At 38.4% G+C, this 21,545-nt stretch overlaps 1 protein-coding gene across 1 annotated transcript in view; it reads left to right on the forward strand.

Moving 5' to 3' along the window:
• LOC124161433 overlaps positions 1–21,545 on the forward strand; it is a 481,813-nt gene that overhangs the window by 166,339 nt on the left and 293,929 nt on the right. Inside the window, exon 2 of the mRNA XM_046537751.1 lies at positions 20,296–20,352. Within this exon, the coding sequence (XP_046393707.1) occupies positions 20,296–20,352 (57 nt within the window). The remainder of the gene's footprint in view (positions 1–20,295; positions 20,353–21,545) is intronic.

Here is a 21,545-nt window from a genome sequence, read left to right on the forward strand (position 1 = left end):
AAGCTGATAGACCGCTTGGCTGCTGACCGATGGCTCCAAGGTTCAAGTCCTACCTGAAGCATTCAGACGCCGCAGGCCAAAATCCGAGAGATCGGGAGCAAATTTCCGTTTATAAAGTCTTTCTCTGAGAAAGTACAGTCATAGTATTCAAGTTCTTCCCTCACCAACAATCCTAGGGACGTTAGAGCCATCAGACCTCGATGCTTTATGAAAAACATTTTTTACAAGTTTGCTGCTCAGGTGGTAAGAGCTAACTAATGAAAATACGTCACCAAAATAAAAATAAATGAGTCAAATTGAAAATTAAAATTGAAATTAATATTCCAAAATCAATTTTTTTCACCGGTTCTTAAAAATCATCAGGTTATTTTTTCAATTCTTCTAAATCACCAGGAAAGGGCTGAAATAGTTGTGCAGGGAGACTATTCCAATCATTTGTCGCCCTGTTAGGATATGATATAATAATAAAATTTTTACCTTGGTCCTTATCTATCTATGGGCTTGCAAGAATTCCCTCTCCAGCATCAATAAGTACTGCAATTTAGTGTGGTACCTACCTGCTCTGTCTGAATCCCGGAAGTATCCGTCGGCTTCTATATAATGAAGTTATCAATTATGATTTTTTTGTCGATCCATCAGTTATCTGTCTTCTCCCATTATTACGTCATTTATCTTGAAGCGAATCTCATTCTTTAAATGCGTAGGTTGAAGGAATGGTGGTTTCTCTTTTACGTAACATGACCTGAACGAGTTTTAATTTGCCAAATCTGAATTGTTATTTTGTAATGGTGCAATCGCCGTAACTTGACTTCTAAAATTGAGTTCTTCGAAATATTTCTTGGCGGAACGAAGGTCATTAATCCGCAATTTAGCGTGTATCAATCTCATTATTAGCGTCCGCTTGATCTCGCTTTTTCCAAGAGCAATCCTCTACAGCTCCTCAACCGGTGGATGGAAATGGTCCTGCTGGTTTACTTTCCAGTATTTGCCGTCGCTTACTTAAGTTGCATAACGTTCGATTATGAGTACGCTCTTATTTTTGTGTGGAAATTCTGTACTTATCTTGTTGAATGTCATCCAATAGTGAACTTGATGCAATTAGTACATCATCGTGTTCATCGCGGTCGTATTTTAAGAATAAAGAGTCCTGACTGAGAGAAAGTTTTTCGCTCCTTTCGAACATTTATAAAACAGGATTATTCGACAAATGAAAATCAGACCAAATTTTACGGATTCAATAACAATAATTCCATAAGTTGATGTAGCTTTTATTTGCCGGAGAAAGTGTTCAAATTGACTACAGACTCTTCCTCGTTTATTTTATGTAGAGTCGGTGATTTTTCTTAGGTAGCGTACACTGATACTTCCTCACGAAAGTACGGAACACGTAGTTTTCTATTGTCTTTTTTATATTGCATGCACTATTAGGTTTTGTGGGTTCAGTAACTATAATTCGATGAGTCAGTGTAATTTGTATTTTTGGTAGAAAGTTTCAAGTTGACTACCGACTCTTCCTTGTTTATTTTATCTAAAGTCAGGGATTTTTAAATTAGCATATGCTGTAACCTTCTCGCAAAAGTACAGATCATTTCGTTTTTTAATATAAAAAAAAATTGTATGCACCATTTCTTCTCCTTCGCATCCTTCATTACCTATTCCATATATTTTATCCGAGGCATAATTTTGCCATTCTGCTTTTCTTTTGTCTCTCAGCACCTGAGTTTATCAGGCCATCATGCCTAAAGATATCACCGGTTAAGTACTTTCGTCTTCTTCTTAAGGTTATCAAGAGGTATAGTCATCGTGCTGAATGATAAACTTATCACTTAAAAGGGCGAATCACTTCCTCTCGACCGTTCGTATTTCGTCATTTTTCGTTACGTGTCACTTTTTAATAAATAAATGGGAACATTCTGGGGTATGCATGAGGGCATCATATTAGAACCGCAAGTACTATATTTCCAGGCCCGACAGAAACGAGAAATTAAGACCGATATTTTCCGAAGGGATAGGTATGTGGCTTTGATTTTTCCCCTAACAATAAAGGACTTAAATAGAAGCTAGTCTGAACTTCGTTAAAGTATTTCCTCTTTATATGTTAACGGCTAGTGTTTTGACACTCCCCACCACACGCCCATTGACGCAGCTTGCGGGGTGGTATGTAAATTTAGATGATGTAGATGATCTGCTCACGATTACAAAGATCAAAGAAAATGGAAAAATCAATTCCTCTCACGTGGCAGAACTTAAGGGAGGTAGTAGTAGTCCGTTGGATGGAGCACTCGATTACTGACCGAAGGATGTGGGGTGGTGGGAAGAACTAAGTGAAACCTTTTGACAAACCCAACGCATATATTTGCTTTTTATATTTTGGAGAAATAGTTCATAAGTTTTGCTCTCATGAAGCCCTGTGCGCCCAAGAAAAACGGGAAAAGTGTGAATGACGACGTCATTAGGAACGAATTAGCATAGTGGGTAGAGTGCTCGACTTCCGACCGGAGGGACCGAATTCAAAGACCCCCAAACAGAAATCCTTGCTTTTCGAGGTGGCCCAAGGAAGGAAACTCGTCCCCCTACCTTTAGTGTGTGGAATTCCTACCCTTGTATCATAATCTGAGGTGAGCTCTGCCTTCACCGATCCTACCCAAACCTTCGGGTGAGTGAACGCAGATTAAAAATCAGTGGCTAAAGTTCTTAGGGAGTCTCTTCGGCCTCCGTGTTCTCGGTAAATGCTTGCGAATGTCCGTAGGCCTGTGCAGCACAGTTACACGCGCTTAGTATTTGTAAACTGTGAAATTTGATGTGGTATTTTTAATAAAACGCATAGCTTAGAGTATTTCGTGCTCGTAAGAATATTAACGTCAACCGAGTTATTTCAAGTCTGTAAATGATACAAGAGATTTTTCAACTTCCTCCTCGAGAGTTAGGAAAGGCGTAAGGGGATGTGGGAAAGTGAGAATCGGAGGATCTATCAGCTGACAGCGACACAGGCCCGCGACCTATTGGCTCTGTGTTTTGTGTATAATAACGAGTGGGTCTCGCCTGCGAAAGTTATGACATCCCTGGGGAACGGTTGCTTTGACGTAAAAATTAATAAAATTGCGTGACTAATGGAAAATATCGCAGTCCTGAGTGTGATTTTTCAGTGAATTGTTAGATATCAAATTAAGTAGATACTTCTTGAGCGGCCCCTAAATTTGATTTTTTGTGTATTTTTATTTCGAAACAGGCACACAAAATCCTTTACAACTGGGGTTCTAACATTTGCTATACACAAGACTATGGAAATGGAAATAGGACTATCGCAGAGACGGGAATCGAACCCGCAATCTTCTTTCTGGCGGGCGAGGACGAATCACCCCATTACCCCATCGCGGGCGGCGAATTTAATATAATAAACAACAATTACATGTTAACATTGGACCTGAATTTTTCTGGTATCCATTATTCACTACAGACGAATTTTTTAGAGGTTAAAATCAGGTCTCCATCCTACAAAAAAGAGCTGCACCCTGGTACTGTGCACCCTTGGCGTTGAGTACGCGTTTTGTGTTCCAAAGTGCGCATGTTTATATTCCGAGTGGACGTGTTTTCAATGCCCTCTCCGCCACGAGGGATGAAGGGGAAAGGATTGAGCGGTGGTGGTGAGGGATGGGAACCGGTTTGAGGGAAAAAGTGCGGCAGCGGCGAATTCCTTCGGAGATATGGGCGGAAATGTTCCTCTCTCCCTTTCTGCGGATTCGGTGAAAAAAGTCGGGAAGACGAGCGAACGAGAGGGTTGGCCAGAGACACGACAGCATCGGAGCGGAAGAAGAATAATGGCACGAAATGGAATGCTTTTCTTTCCGAGTGACATAACGCATTCCATCGCGAAGGCATAAGTACGAGGGAAGAAGGAGATGTATGGTTTCATGTAATACTGTGTAGGTACCTGTACTTTTTTAAGGAATGTGATTTGAGTTGAGTATATGGAGAGAGCGGGCTTACTGTGTGGTAGCGTGACATTACCGCAAAAATTAGGACCGCGGGATTGAAAATGGCACTTGAAGATAAAAGAAAAATATTTGAAAATAAGAACCGCAGACAAAGAACTTATCTTATATGAGGGGGTGAGAAGCCAAGGGGTGCAAGTGATTTTTTTCTCAACAGAGTTAGGTAGATGCAGTTAATTGTGAAAAGAAACATACAAAATCATGGTTGCCAAGGGATACGGGTGAGTCTCTGTTCTGTACTGACATCGAGTGGAATATGAAATACACTACTAAATGTCTAATTGATCTCCTTTGTTTACTTTACCTGATTCCTGTACCTAACTCTGTTTAGAAAACAGAAATCACTTGTAGCGCATGGCTTCTCGCCAAGTCATAACATAAAAACGAAGGACATAAGGTAAATAATATTTTGACATATCGCATTCCATCGTGAAGACAAAAGTAGGAGGTAGACGTGAATATTTGGCTTGATATAATACTGTGTAAGTACACAGCGGCGGATCCAGAGGGGGTTAGGGGGAGCTATAGACTTTCCCTTGAGTATCCAATTTCACACTGAATAAAATGGTAATTTTGTTCGGACCCCCTCCCCTAATGCTGGAAGGTTACCGGCCCAACCCCCCCCCCTGTTCCCTATCTTGTCCCTATCTTGGATACGTCACTGTAAGTACCTATAAGGAATGGGTCCACTTTTACGAGTAGAAAGTGTTGAGAGAGCAAACCTTTCCGTCAGAGTCTATAGAATTATTTAATTTATAGCAATTTCCAAAAAATGTGGCATGGAAATCCTAATTTTCAGAGAGAAATTTGATCTTACACGGAAATGAAAATTAGATCATTTTCCATAGGGACTTCTGAAAGCAATATTCCTCCTTCTCGATCATAAGAATGCCAATAGCGGAGAAGTAGCGCAGAAGCAAAAGCGCTCTGTACCCGAAATTTATCTTGAATGTTCTGGTATCACATTACGGTGGGTTATTTTCCATCATCGCAATTACATTGAACTGGAAACAGCAAGTGCATTGTATAAAATTGCCTAAATTAATATACTATTGAAACATGAACCTTAATTTCGCAGGAATTCTGTGGAAAGAGGTGTGTGTAAATGGTGCAAGGGGTCGGCAATAGGCTGGAAAGAATTGGGGTCTATTAGGCTTGAAAAAGGGAAGCGAGAATTGGGAGTGTAGTTATCGTTCTCTGGATCAGTAGTCGTTAATTTTCTCGCTCCTGTCGCCTAACTAGTCCTTTCTCAAAGTGGCCGAGGTGACAGTGGTTAGATTGTTGACTCGTGGGTCAGTTTCTCATTGGTAGGGTATCTCCATTGATCTCTGTGATTCGAAATTCCATAAGCGTAGGCAAACACAGCCTTGAAATTTGACAAGGGAATTATCCTTAAGGTGATTGTCGTAAAGAAATTAATTTGACGTAATTTCTACGCATCCTTTACAGAAATATATGCTCCTGCAGCAACTTATTAACAAAACAGGGGTCGTTGGGAGTTTCCAACTTTGAGGTACAAATAGAGTGAGTTCATTTTTCAATTCCAAAATATTCAATAAACTTGCTGCATGGGTTTTATATGCCCGTTTTAGAGTTTAAATCTTATAAAATTGAATTATCTAAGGCAACTGGTTTTTGCTCAATTATCTGCTAGATATTATGTATGCATCGTATGCAATCATTTTTTTCCATTCTATGCTAAGGGATATATGCTAAAGGATATATCCATGCTAAGTAATTTTCTTTTCGTTTTTTTTATCATTTGAAATTAAACTAGCGCAAAAATTTATTGGACATATTGATTTACTATTTGGGTAAATAGGAAGGATTTGTGAATTGTCCTCTTAAGTTCCCATTATTGCCAAATCAATTGAAAGTGATGAGCACAAAAACACTTTATCTTCAGGACTAATGTTGAAAATGATGATGGGAATGATAATTATGCAAATGGGAATTATTAATTAACAAAAATAGTTTAGTTCCTGGAACTAAACTATTTTAGGTAAATGGCAGCCTTCAGGGGCATTAATTCGCTGCAATAATTAGCTGTTATTGAATTTTTTAATTCGTTATACTCTGGCATTCAGTTCTGTCACGTTATTTATAATTCTCATTTACAGTAGTTCGTTCTTATTGCCTGGCGTAATAAGAATTTTGAAACCATAAACGCCCGACGCTCACTATCAGTCTTTTAGGTTACTCGTAATCCTCAGTTGCAATACTTCACCACATTAATAATTTCAAATTTTTCTTTTCTGTTATCGTCGCCGTACGGTGTTTCGTTCAATATTTAAAAAAAATTGACTGCTTTACACGATTCGCGGAAGGGCTTAACATCAATCCGCCAGTCCCTACCATTTTTCATCACCTGAGGCAATCCCTCAACGTTTTGTGTGACGGGACAGTGGATCCCCTGTCCTCGCCTCTCTCGGCTCGAAACGCGACTAATTTTTCATCCGTCCCGGGTGAGACTGAAGCACTTGGCTTGTAATATACATTTCCCTAGACGTAGCTCGAGGGCCGCAGATGCGTGTGCAGTGCTCGGAACGGAGTGAGCTAGGAAATGAGTCCTTGTGTGGCTTTATGGCCGCTATTCAGAAACCACGCTTGTTCGTACGAGGGCACATCTCCTCACGTTCGTTCATGAGGAACGTCTTTCCCTTTTCACGAGCGCTCAGCTACTTAGCATCTTTTCGCGGTATAATTAACGGCGGCGATTAAAAATACCTTTCAGAAAAAACTTTCTGGATGTTATGTCGCGTTCGTCTCCAGTCAAGGCGTCAAGGAAATAAGGAGTAGACGCATTTATTATTGCCACAGACAACGCTTGAATGTCATACTCCAACGTACTGATCATATTTTAGCATGGAAACAGGGGTGAATTTTATTGATCTTCCAATTGTCGCAGAAATATATTATATTTGTCTAGTTGTTCGCGGGAGTATTTCAATTTCACCGCCGACTTTAATGATTGGAGGTATTTTTTGTTCCTGAGAGTTTGCATTGAATTTCATGCTCAAAGTTAAGGCATTTGAATCGGTTAAATTTTTCGTGGTAGCAACACGAAGCCAAGGTTTTCATTTACGCAACCCATTAGGTGGAAATGTAAGGATTAAAACTAGAAAGTGATTCATTCAATATTCAACGGCAAACAGTCACCTATTTTTAACGTTTTGAAATAGTTAATACACATCTGTTCTCCACCTAAGGTTACCAATTAGTGATGGGCAAAGTCGATCATTTTAGTGATTCAATCATTTTGACTCGAGTCACATAAGTGATTCAATCAATTGATTCAATCATTATAATCGAAAAGACTCAAATGAATCAAGATCGAAAAGACTCAAAAGGAATCATGATCGAAAAGACTCAAAAGGAATCATGATCGAAAAGACTCAATCAATGGATGTAATAAATCACTTTGAATAATCGAATAAATACTGCCTCATCTGCGAAGAGCATTGGTAACGCTGATTGCTATCCATATTATCATTTCATATACTATTTTGATTGTGAATTCCTATATGAGTAAATTAGATTGCAAAAATTAAGGAAGTAGTGTCATGAAAATATTTGGGAAGGCAAAACTGCCACAGTGTCTTAACACTAGTAAAATAATTTCTAACTACATATCTCAAAATATAACACAAAATACACCACACACTATGCATGAATCTGATCTGCAGGATAATTTTATGAACGGCACAATAAAATGTAACCAGCTTTAATTACTACTTCTAGCTAACTTCTACTTCTTAACTTATAGCTACAGCTAACTTCTACTTCTTAACGTTCTCCTACAGGAGTCATCTTAATATTTTCCTTTTACGTGTATTGGTGTTATTAATACTGATAACTGCTGGAAAACATTTAAGAAAAAGATTACACAAGTATTCAGTTCTACATAACATAGTATTTAATTTTCTCACAACTATTTCTGCCCTGACGAAAAGAGATCAAGCATCGATCGTTCCAAATTTTGAAACAAACCGGAAACCGGGATGATTGATATGAAACCGGAAGTCGGAGTGATTGATGATTGATGATCGACTTGTTTAACGAAATGTATCATGAGTCATTTGATTCACCTAGTGATTCAATCTTTTTGATCGAATCGTTCATGATCGACCCATCACTATTACCAATGTTCATGAAACCTTTAATTAATTTTAAATTACTGCGACTTTAAATTCAATACCAAAGGTTACCTAGTCTTTATGCCATTTTCAGTCTTAATTTGCGAAAAGTGCAAGAAATGTCAACCTTAACGTAGATATTTAACAATTGGGTAAAGAGCGAATAAAAACTTTGAAATGGTGTGATAAGAAGGAGGTTAGTGCCTTCCCACAAAATATTGCTAGCCTCAATTGAATTTGCGTGACTTGCTCACCTAATTTTGAAAAGCTGTGAGCGAGTTTAATACACCAGGATGCTCATAAATGTTCAACGATGGTAGCTACCCTACGCTGCCTCTTTTGATTTTTTCACCTCCAAGTTTTCTTCGGGATTAACTCGCGATCACGGTGAGTGCGCGCTTGCGTTTTTATTCTGTTTTCATGGGGTTAACGCCGTTGATCTCTCCAGTAGCCATAAAGCGCAGAGAGGAAAAAAAATATCAACTCATCATCATCCATTCGAGTAAATCATAAGCGTGTGATAAAGGAGACTTTTATAAACACCCATGCGTCTTCTTTCTCATTGAGTCCACTTTAGCGTGCAAACGGACCCGCTTTGCCTTTGAGACATTGTGGGAAGAGACAAAGAAGGAAAGAAAGGGGTGTAACGTGAGTAGGAGAACCCGGGAAAGCAGAAATTCTACTGATATTTTTTATTTATTTTCGTCTGCTAGACGGTTGAAAAGGGATGAGGAGCTGGGAACAAACATGAAGTGATGCCTCGTGAACTCCTCCGCTTCTAATGATAAGGGAGCATTCCGTCAGTTTTGTTTTGCTGCAGATTAGCTGCAACGGATGGCCGGGAATTATGTCTGTCACTCTTCTTATTTCCATCCGCAAATAAGTACCGTTGAAAACTGGTTTAACGCCTTATTTGCTGGAGGATGGCAGGCAACTCCCGCTCCGGCGTGCGGCGAAAAAAAAGTAATTCCTGACGTTGAAGGAGCAAGGGAACAAAAAATGTCTACAACACTGAAGCCCGCGTTCGAGACTGAACTCGAAGTTTTCTTGCGCTGAAAAATCTCACCTATGCGATCCGCGTGCTCTAGATGAGTCGTTTTTTCGATGGGAAATAGCTGTTATAATTAGTTGTAATGTGCTAGCCGTCGCTTCGGAAGTTCCCCTGAGAAATGTCTCTTGGTATTTTCGCCTCAATTGACTTTTCTCTTTATCGTCTGGTGGCATCGAGATGACTTCGCTATTTAAGTGACTTGAATAAACTGCACTCCTCGACGAGTCGAAAGATATGTTCTGGGGCTTTACTGCTACTGTTGGTTCAAGTTAATAATTTTCTTTGTTAGGAAGTAACTAATATGATAATATACGTATTAAATCATGGCTTTATTTATATTTAAGCTTTAGTAGTGATAGATGTTAAAATAGAAAGAAACACATTAGCTCTTAATATTTTGTAATAGTGTTTGTACTAAAATTCCTCGGCCGATCTTTATTCATGTTCCACCGCAGCTCTGAGCAACATTCAGGTTAAACATAGACTAAATAACATAAATGGCAAACTAAACTATTTTTCTTATGTTCAATCCTAGACGAAGCCCTCGAACACCCCCGAACTAAAGTGTGAGACGGAACTGGGGAAAGGAACTAGCCTTATTACCCTGCATATGTGAAATTCACTCGCCCATGACTTAGTTAAAGATGAGCTCTATCCTCATCTTTCGAAAACAACCTTCGAATTGGATCACTGAAAGAGTGAGAGAAAGTATTTAAATTTCAAGTTATACCTGCTTAAATATATGACGTCATATCACACAGTGCTGTGGAATTCTTAAAATTTGTTGATATGCAGATTTACCAAGGGGTTGATTGGAACGCCTAACTCTTTCCACCTGCGATGATTACATGCAAGTATTAATTTTAGTTGCAAGTCTTTGAACGTAGTTTTGTAAATTTTGCACCGTTTCTCCTTCATTACATCAGAAACTTAGATTGGCTTAGTTGCGAGGGGTATGATATCAGCCACATTTATAGAAGAGAACAGGTTAAGAATTGGTAAAAGCTAATTGGAGGAGGGAAATCTTTTTATCCACGGCAATCGTTAATGTATTGCCAAATGAACCGAAATTACTGTCTACGATCCGGAATCGGTTTCCACTCATATTCCAACAACTTTCGACCGTTCTCTTATTAATTTATTTTTTAATCCAGCAGTTTATTTCTTTCACAATCAACCACTTCATTTTCGTTGCGTATTTTGTTGCATCGTAATTTAGTTACTTTGCTGCAAGACTCACTAATTTTAAAAACATGGCAGTGGAGTCAAATAATCCAGGATAAACTAGCATTTAATTAGCTCTACATCAAAGAGTAGAAACGCAATTTTTTCACAGCCACAATGTGCTACAATTAGGTGCAGCAACAAAAAAGAAAAACGATTCATTTGCGACTGGAATTAATTCCAAAATTTCTAACGCAGTTTAAGAACCAGGATAGCGCAGTTGTCTACGCAGTTGCCCGTAAATCCATAGGTTCGATTCCAGTTTTAGGGGTAATTTCTCCGGCAGTGATAACGCTTGCACAGCCAAAAATTTTCAAATAATAATTTATTCATTATATAATACGTTATAGGCACATTTTTCGTAGCTTTAATATATCAGCATAGCATAAATTATTATTTGACAATTATATATATGTATAATGTATATAAAATTTAGTTACAGAATATTTTTTAAAGATTCACCCAAAAATCTTTGTTAAGCTTTCAAATTTGACACACTTCGTTTGTATCGCTTAGCGTTCAATGCACCGAGGAGCTAATTTTCTTGTTTTGTCCTCTTCTTTTTGGGTCGTCGCGTAACCATCGCAAGGCCCGGTGTATTCCCCCCTCCTTAAGGCGGTCACTGTAGTATGTAGGTCAAAGTAGTACCCGTGTTTCGGTATTCCATTGAAGCTGCATCACCTGGGGCTATCGAATGTTACGGCGGTGCCTCGCTCTCCTCATCCTGTTCTCTGATCTTTTCGAGTAGAACCGAGCACTTTGCCACTCCAAGCGTTTTCCAGTTATTACTCAATTCTTCCTCGCGAAAGGGAGCGTTGCACGAGTGTCTTTTTCCATGACAACCCTAAATCAGCGCTGAAACAGATCTCATAGGAGACGTCCCTGCCGGCACTTGAGCGAGGCTCCTGACGTAATGGCGACCTGTCCCTTGCGCGAATATCTGATGAAAACGTTATAATTCGCAGGGTGTGCCGCGATGATGGGTGAAAATATTTACATTTACTTCTTCTCTTTTCTCCATTCCATTCCCAGCACCGCTTCAAAAGCAAAGGTGAACTCCCACGGCGATGGGAAACGTTAACTCGCTCTTCAAACACAACGTCACCTTGTCAGTAAAAAAAAAACTGGGAGAGGGTTTTATGCTACATTTTATATTTCCCTTTAGCTAATACAAATGAACTACATTCGAACTCTATCGCTATCGTAGATTTAAAATATGTCATCGATGCGCCTGGGATGTGAATTTGGAGCTTTCGAATTCGGATTTTACCTTCAAATTTTTGCGCTCATAATAATTGTTGTATTCGCATTCAGTTTTTTTGCCTTCCCTAATGAAAATACTTATCTTGTATTGTGGGTTCCCACGGTAAAAATTTTCCACATTTCCTAAAACTTCTATATTTTTATCACAGCAACAAATGCAACCATAGTTACGGAATACTTTCATTTCAAATAATCTATCTTCCACCATGGTAGGTACCCAACATCCTATCAGTTTGTTCTAGTTTTTAAGTGCTTACGCAATACGTTTCGTTCAAAAGAGTTTAGTTTTTAAGGACTAACTTTCGAGTTACTTTTAGTTACTATTATTTTTATCCGCGTAAACTAAAACCATCCTCATTATTGGTATATAAATGCTTAGCTTAACATATGTTGTGTGCTTTAGCGTACTGTGAACATTAGAGTTCATTAGGAATTTCGAAATTTTGAATGAATATCTCCGGAGTATTTCATCAAAAAGATTTTCAATCGATTTTCTGCCGCTAAAATTTGTCTAGAGGTACTAATGCGAAAAATTAAATTAAATCGTAATTTGTAACAGTAGTCATCGAAAAGCATTTATTGCCGTCGATATACGTGGTTAATTGCCGGTATCTGTGAATATCTAGCCGCAAAAATATAATTTGGTGTACAATTTGTTTTCATTGAAGTGCTGATATCGTTCGAGAATCTTAGCTTTGGTAACTGCGGCATGCTCGTATTTAGTTCCACTACTTTTGGTTGCATTATATGAAACAAAACACTTAATACAAATGAAAACACAATTCCTTTCAAGACTATATTTTCCGGAGCGGACTCAGGAATCGTTTGTGTTTCCTCAAGGCTCCACTATTTGGTCCAGTCCCGTTAAGCGGAGTATATCTACGAAAGGAAGAGGAAGTAGGTACACCGCGATATCAATTATATGAAGAGGCCCATAAAGCAACAGGGGTTGACTAACCGTCTCCCAACCGTTAGAAGACTGAAGATCCGAGGCGGCTTGGATATTCTCCCCCACCAAAACCCTTCCCTAAACTGATCGGATTAACGATACTCCTTTGCTGTAAATCAAACACTTGAATGGACCCCTCAGGGCATGCGTCTCACCCCCGTCTTTTCGATGGCCGTAAGTGATGATCACCATAGGGGAACTAGAAGGTTTTTAACTAGACAACTTATACTAGTTCTAATGAGGGTAGCTGAAGGTCTAGGACCGTTGAGGAAGCAGGAATGATATTGAAGGGGAGATGGGGGTAGGTTTGTTGGGTGGTGTTGGGTTGGTCAACGAAAATTGACAGTCGTTATCATAAGTAAGCTATGACTGGTCATCAACAAGTGTTGGCAATCGTCGAATTTTGTTGGAGTAGCCCTTGTGTAGGTAATGTGGATTACATTAAATTTTTTAATTAATGGGAATGAAAAGGTTTAAATTGGAAATTAATTGCATTGCCTTAAATGGGCTGAATATTTGAACATCGTCAGTTAAAAATTTTATTCGTTCGGCATCATCTCATTTAACGCATAATGGCTATTCTATAACTTGTTACTTACTGTGGCTGTGGCCATGGTAATCGGGTTTTTGTTTTTTGTTTATTTTAATTGTAATTAGGTTATGTTTTTAAACTTTTATTTGTTATATATACACTCTAAATTTACAGTCTTGCTGAATGTGTACCGTTGTATTAAAAATAAAAAAATACATTATACTAAATTTAATAATGATTTAGCAGATCTCTCCCAGGAAGGCACCACATCACTCTGTTTAAAAAAAACTCCCTGTTTTGTTATATTCTGCTTTTATCGTATGAATTCCGACAGTCTATGAGTATTACTTACCATTGTTCTGATTCCACCGGTTACATCGGAGCTTTTCGATCAGTTTTAGCCATTAAATTTTGGCGACAAATCTTGCCCATCTTTCAAGCCTAGTAGTTGTTGGTACAGAGCATGTTCGCTGTCGGCGGCATATTGTGTGGTAGGAAAGAGTCTTTCTTTGCGTGGGAATGAGGAGCAACCAGCCGAAGGGATGTATTTAAAATTTACGGCAATGAGAAGGGAGACTCTCCTCAACCCTCCCCTTAAAGTTTCATTTCTTTTTATTCTTCAAAGCGACGAGTGTAGCCGCGCCGTGGAATAGAATAGCCTGGGTCCTTCGCCTCTCTTTTCTTTTTCTCTCCGTGCGAGGCAGGCAGCCTCGGGGCCGAAAATGTTTTAAACCACGAGAAGGGTGTAATTTCCTACCCGCGGTGTTGTACCCGTGACACAACATGGATCTCTTAACACCCGACACTGTAGTAGACGAGTAAAGGGCCTTGGTGAACCTGGGGTCATGGCATAATTAATGGGTGAACGTGGTTGATTTTGTCACCTAGGTATGTAATTGTTGGAATGACTTTAAAAATTTTTCTTTTTTTTTTAAATGCTAGCAGCTTTAAAATAACTCTGTCCTCAGAGTTTGTTTATTAACCAAGAATTCGTAAAGTATTTCCACCATTGAGGATATATTTTATTGAGGGGAGATTTCCGTAGGGGAAAATTAATAATGTGAATATTTACACGAATTTCTCTCCATTGCTCATTTAATCCAATTGCGGACTGGTGATTAACGACTCACGATTTATGCACATCACGTTGAATTTTTCAAATTGTTTTTTCTGGCTCGAAGTGGTATGACTGTAGCAGGTGCTATCTCAATATACATTGGTAATAATAAAGTACTCTTTTGCAAAAGTGATGAGCCATAATGATGGAGTTCATTAGATTACGAAAGACTTTGAGATTTTCATTTCTGAATTTCCAAATATCACTTGCCATTCAAGTTCAATTATGCAATAGTATGAATCTGGAATGTTTAACAGCATTATCACTTCAAACTCTGCTGTCACAGTTTTCCTCAATTTCATATAAATTCAAAACAAATTGAATCGTCATAAGGCTTTTACTGAGACACACTGATGTTATTACCACTGAGTCTAGTTACTTTGCCTTCGTGAAGCTGCATTTTTGAAGAGAAACTAAATTTTTGAGGGAGCAATAATATCTTTTAACATAGCTATAATGAATTGAGGAAAATTGTCACGTAGAACACCCTTGTGATTGAATAATTGATCACGCTAAGTACTTATGATGTATCAATTTTGTATTAACGTACTGTATTATTTTTATCCTCCACTAAATGTTTTCACCATATGTTGACAGTACATTTTTTAATTAATGGGACCATCTAGATTTCTTTTCTTTCGTGCTGAAATCTTTGCACTTGGAAGTTAGTCATCAAAATTATAACATATTCTTTGATCTCGCTTGTAAGATTGTTAGAGAAAGTTGGTGATAATTATGGAGGAAGTGTTTACATGTGCCTTTTTTAGTTCTGGAACTAGCATGGGCGATTAGATTCCCGACGCCTATGTTTGCTCAATAGGCAAGACACCGTAGGCGCCACAGCATGGGGTTGCTTCCGTACTGTCAAGATTTTTTTCGGAAAGATTATTAATCACGTTCTTAAATACAGCTTTCTAAATGATGTTCAAACATTACTCATCCCACTAAGGCGATTATCGTTGACCAGATGGTTAAAGAGTATCAACAAGTTTACGCCGCCTGAGTCACTAATTTGAAATGCATAATTGTCAGATTTTATTTTAATTTCCTCGAATAAACTCTCATAAACCAACGAGTTGGGTATGTAGGCTGTATTAACACAATTTTATAGGATATTATTATATTCTTGGGAATGACCTACTGGGTTTCCATGGTGCGTAGTAATTTAATGGTGAATTTAAATCAACTTTTCTTATCTTTATTCTTAGACGACTCATTCTTATTAACTTAGACGACTGATTTTTATACTCTTTCATTTTAGATTTTGTATCAGACCTCTCAAAAATGATACATAGCATCGAAGCCGATCTCCTCAGTTAATAGTAATTAAATATAATGGAAAATTGCACTTAGTTCTGCAGCAGATGATGGTGAAGTGCCATCTAATATACATACCACCGTTTCTTAACTGGTAAAGGTGCTTAATTAAATTACGATCATGGCAAAAGAGAAACTTGGGTACCTAACCGCAAGGTCCTACTACTTTGTGAATATTTAGCAAATGATTTAGTTGAAGGAAATATTAGTTGAATGGAAATGCCATTCCTTTCGGCATAAATTCTAGAAAAAATGTTAATTCAACAAATCAGTCATTGCCATGCGTCCGAAGTTTTATTATTAGCATAAAAGGATGCCTTCAAAAAAGCATCAACATATGAAAAGACGATGAAAAACTAGAAATTGGGCAGCAATTACGTTATAAATTGCACTCGAAGGACCTCCGTATAAGTTGTCTTCCTCACGTCTCTACCATCGTCGTGTGGATGTAGGAATAAGGGAGGGTCAATACAAAAATCAGATTATGTGGCCCACTTTTTTCCGGGAATGGATTCTAGTCCCTTCAGCGTGGAGACTTCTGTCGACTCCTTCCTTGAACCAAAGCTCTTCCCTGTGCCGAGGACAGATGACCCGTTCTGAGTCACGCGCAATGCACTTCGGGCGCTCCCCCTACGATGCCAGCCCAACTAGCGCGCCCGGACAGAGGCGAGCCGAATTCTTTCCAAAGCAGAACACTCCCTATGCGAGCGATGCGACACAACACACGAATCAAGAATTTATAAGCGGAAGCAAGGGTGGCAGACGAACCCGGGGAATGCCATTAAAAATCTCCGGGACACCCACAGGCGTGGAATGATAATAGTTGTCCGGTTTGTCGCCCACACTTCTTGAGGGGTTTTATTTATTCTTTCGGCCCATTAGTTATTTTCGTTATTTACGGCCGTCGCCGGTGGTGAGACGCTCCAATAGTTAAAAGCCTCAAAATTTCGTCCACTTTACGCTTCCTTTGTCCGTCGTTCGCTTGAAGGGATCAGGCATAAACACCGCTTCCGATGTGTGATCACGGTCTTGTAGTACGCATACATTCGCTTTGCCATCTTCACGATGTAAAAGAAGAAATAAATTTGGACTGCTCCATCGCAATATGAATAATTTCACCGCAGCTTAAAATCAAAATACTGAATATTAACAGTGAAAACTTCACCTCCGTATTTTGCCAGACGTAGACATTTTAAATTTTATACATGGAGCTATTCCATATTATTTCATATTCCATATCTTGGAAATTTCAAGACGATATAGTAATTTTTAAGCCGGTAAAACGTCGCGAATAAAATACGACAGGTTGAGAGGGAGATATGCATGCTATTAACCTTTCTTCATCATATACATCTGCATACTTTCCACTACTTTTCCCCTTATTTCTTGATTATGGTGAACCTGTCTTATTCAACTGTAGGTACTCCCAGTTTCCTCGATTTTTGAATGATATTTAGGGCGAATGGGAAGTTCGTATTGGAGGTTAAAAGATCTACGATGCGCCGGGAAGATTTATGATCACCCTTTAACATCGGTGTCATGCTTCCGCGTAATAGTATGCTCGTTCTCGCCCGAGTGTTGCGACTGTGTGATCAACTACGGTGCGTGCGAACGGAAGAGAATTGGACGTGAGTAGCATTGAGTGGAATGTCGCGCTGAGGCAAAATTACGGATTGATTACGCGACAGTCTTGGTCCTCAACCATTCTCTCGTCAGACACGAATGTATTCGTGGTGAAGGCGTTAGTATTGTTTGGTACAGTCGCTGCGCCTTCAATAATTCATGACGCGTAGCACCACTGGGTTCCTTGATCTGTTTTGATTTTCGTCCCAGTTCCGAAGAAGCTGAAGGGAAACCTCGCGTGACACTTTCATGGTATATGTGAGGATCTGTGATTCTCAGCTTGAGATAGGCGTACTATACGAGATGCGGGCATCATATATATACGCACAAAGCCATTATTCCTTACGCATCATTATTAAAGTATTCTACCGATTAAGGTAGGTTTCCATGGAGTTCTCGAGAAGCGTTCTGGCAGCTTCTACTTCCCTCAGGTACTTTCCTATTCAATTCACTATAAAGCCCACTCCCTTTCATTCGATAAGAAAATAAAATTCACATTGTACCCCCGGGAAACTTTGACTATTCACTGCCTCAATTGAGGTATTCTTGATTATGACGTAAGCATCGAGACTGTAACTAGTAGGTAAAAAATAGTCAGGGCGGAACGAACAAATTTATTTTTCTCTATCGTGGTTCCACAAATTTAAGCCGGTAACGGTACTCAGTATGTGAGGAAGTATTATTATAAGGGGAAGGAAAATGTAAGGAGAAATACTGAGGAATAAATGGGGTAGTACTGACTTCACGGAGGGGAAACAAAGCCAAGCAGACCTCTTCCTTCAATCACACTACCGCTTCATCGAACGCCAGCAAATAACTCGACCCTCCACCTAATCAACCCTCGCCATATAATATACATCCCCACCAAACCTTCTGTCTCCTCCGTGCCTCATTCTAACGCATTTACTGTCAAGTAATTGTGAATGAATTTGCCTTCCAGAAATGTTTAGTTTTAAGGAATGATTGATCATTGTTGTAGGCAGCTTATACCAAGAAAAGTTGGAAACTGTCGTCTTTAAGTAGCTTATACTTCATGATCATATGACCAATGCTGGTAGTAAGCTATTTAGCTGCCTGAGATATCATATATTTAATTCTATAACAAAGTGAACTTTTGGAAAATAATTTGGTGATTTACTTGACGTGCTATGACTGTAAAATCTTTTCTGGGTTTCTATGGAATAATTAAAGGCAGTAGTTGTCATGTTACCTAATAACCCTAAGAAAGTCATATCGATTCATCTAAATAACTTTTTTTGATAATGTTAATATTATGTATAAATTTATATTTTCCACATATATTATTTAGATCCGAGGAAAATGGAAACTAATATCGCCTATCTGAAGAAGAAAGTGACCATGGGATTTATTTTCTTATGAGACTATTCTAATTATTAAAATTTATCGGTAATTTGAATATTCGTTGAGATTGATGCGTGGAATAAAACAACGCAATAAGTTTCAGTTTTTTTTAAGGCTTAGACACTGAAAGGAAGTGATGAAATGTGATATGTAATGCATGAATGCTCCATCTAGGAATATCCTCATAGGCCTTTCACACTCCTGTCATTTAAAATATGGGCTGTTTAGTTTCCCCGCCGTTAAATATTCATTTAATGCGTTCACCGAAATCTCGCGAAATGATTCTAATGGTGATGGATGGCGTTGGATCTCTCACTTAAAGGTGGCAGTGGAGAGTCATTATAGGTGGGGCTAAGAGTCAAACGATGGCCATCCGTTTAAAAAAGAGCTCACGGAATGAATCACTGCACTAACCCTCCCCGACCATATATTTTCACTCTAACATTCCTCTGTCATAAGTGTCTTGTTTATGGTGTTTTAAAACTAGGATGGGCGACTCCTATACCCCTTTACTGGGTTAAACCTGGAAGCGAAAATGCATCGGGGTTTTCGTCGAATACAATTCTTCAAATTTTGAGTCATATTTTGTGGGAAGGGCTTACTAAAACTTATTCGTCTTCACAATATGGTCTTCCGGGTTCCTTTTCTGGCTCTGCATATAAGGTTCGGTCAAATCAGGAAGTTCAAATTGACCTAAAAGCAGGAATAGGCTATAGAAGATGCTCTTTGTCGATCACCAAAGGCGTACCTAATGAGATCCCTTCGCGTTTTCTACTGGAGGTGTATATCTTGTTTACGAATAGAGTGGCCCTTTCGTCTTTGTCATTATCCCGGTATCCCAAAATGTAGGTTTGACGTTGCATCTTATTATTTATCTCTCGCCAGCGAAATGAGCACAATAGTTAAACATCGGTACACACATTGTAGCTTGGATAATAGGAACCTGAAAATACCAGATACCTAAATCATTCGAACTATCAAATTTAAATATTTTGTTAATAATTGTAAATAAAAAATAGCTTGTATGATATTTAGTAACAAATAAACGATTATTTTGGTCAGTATTTATATTGCTCCGTGGTTTAATATAGTTTATTTATTAAAATAGTATGCCATTATGAAAAATTACCAAAGTTTAGTGAAACGTTGTTCGGAGACTGGGCATTGCAGACCTTGGAAAAGTTCGAAACACAGACCATTTTCAGTGATTTGGAATTGGAATTTCAAGTTGGAAGTATCCGGGATCCACTGCATCATTGTGAAGTCAACATTAAATGTAGGCAACGATGCTACTTATTTATGATTGTATTTCATCAATTGAAGACATTTATCTTAAAATTGGGCAGCTTCTACAGCTATTGTCATTTCATTGTTTTTCAATAGCCTCCCTCGTGCGACAAACTAACTCACACGCCGTTGAATTGGAATGATTTTTTTATTTATGACATCTAAATACAGTAACCTCCCTCATCCAAAGCTTCTGTATTTTTCTGCGGCTAAAACAATGTTCTAGAGTGGAAATATTTTCAAAACACAGTATAATTTAAAGTTTCAGAAATGCTTATGTACTCTATCATTTTAACGCCTTTATTTTTGTAAAAATAGATTTAGTTTTACTGTCCTAATTATTTTAATAAAATTGTGGCGTGAATAATGCCCTATTTTATGTTTTAAACTCCCTTGCACACATTTTTAACGCATACTTATGTTTCCTCTTCTTTACTTTCAGCGGTCACCGTGCGCTACCTTACGAAGAGGTTCATTGGGGAATATAGCTCCAGTAGAGGTGAGTATTTTGACCGTCAAGCCTTTACCTTCTGTGCTCGAAATGATGGTGAAATATATAATACCGCTCATCGGAGAGGTGCTTTCACGTTACCCATCACCAAATATACGCGGAGCGCTAATATTTCCTCGGTTACGCCTGGGATTCAGAACGTTGCGTTGGGACAATATGGCGTACATTTCTTTGACCACCGAGGAGGTAGAGTCAAAACACATCACCAATAAATACAATATTATAGCACTATATATCACAACATCAAGACGCACTCTGTCAAATTTCAAAGCTAACGATATTTTAGTTTCATCTTTACGGGTCGGGGTGGTTTGACCAACTCCACCCTCTCTATTCACTGAAATTGATTCATGCAAACTGAGGATCTTGGTTCTTGGTTGGCACCGATGCACCACCAAGATATAAGTATCTTCGTTTTATTTGGAACACACCTTCGAGACCATACATGTCCAATGAGTCGTGACCGAGTCTGAGGATGCATCCAGGTATTCCCAGCGGGAAGTTATCCTTCCTCACGCCCAGCTAACTATTCTTCCCACCTTGCAGTCTCTCTCCTCTCGTAATTTGCCGATAGAGAAGTCAATGCCAAGAACATACCCTAAATGCTAGAGTTTTCTTCTTCAGGCCTTTCACAAGTGTATAAAATAAACTGTCCTAAAAAGTTAGAGCACTCAGTTATTGAATTCGTTGTTTTGTTTATTGCATGATTTAATAATACATAATATATAATGACATATTAGTTGCTTATACTCTTTTATTTTTCCAGGAAGTTTATTTGATTGTAACGCTTGTTCAATTATAATTTTCTGTTATTGTATCCATATTTTACTTCGCAAAGTTTTTCTTCAAATGCTTTTTATTCATGCTTTACTATACATATGGACACATGCTGCTATGATCAGTCATAGATGAGCTACTTTTGTTCAATACTATTTGTAAATTGTACTTCAAGTATTTCCTTATTGTCTACGAATGGCAATTCCTACTTAAGATTTCTTCTGGGGTGCCTAATTTTACAGATTATCTAGATGTACTTTTTTGGGCTGTAAAATTAATTTCTTTATTATTGTTTTTATATTTACCGTTGGGCACGGAATTTTCTGGTGATATGGAAGTCCAGGAATACGAATAATTTGAACAAATATCTACTTGAGTCGTAAAAAAATTCGTTTTTTTTTAAA

The sequence above is a fragment of the Ischnura elegans genome, chromosome 6 (genome assembly GCF_921293095.1).
Source record: "Ischnura elegans chromosome 6, ioIscEleg1.1, whole genome shotgun sequence".
In the NCBI taxonomy this organism is placed as follows: domain Eukaryota; kingdom Metazoa; phylum Arthropoda; class Insecta; order Odonata; family Coenagrionidae; genus Ischnura; species Ischnura elegans.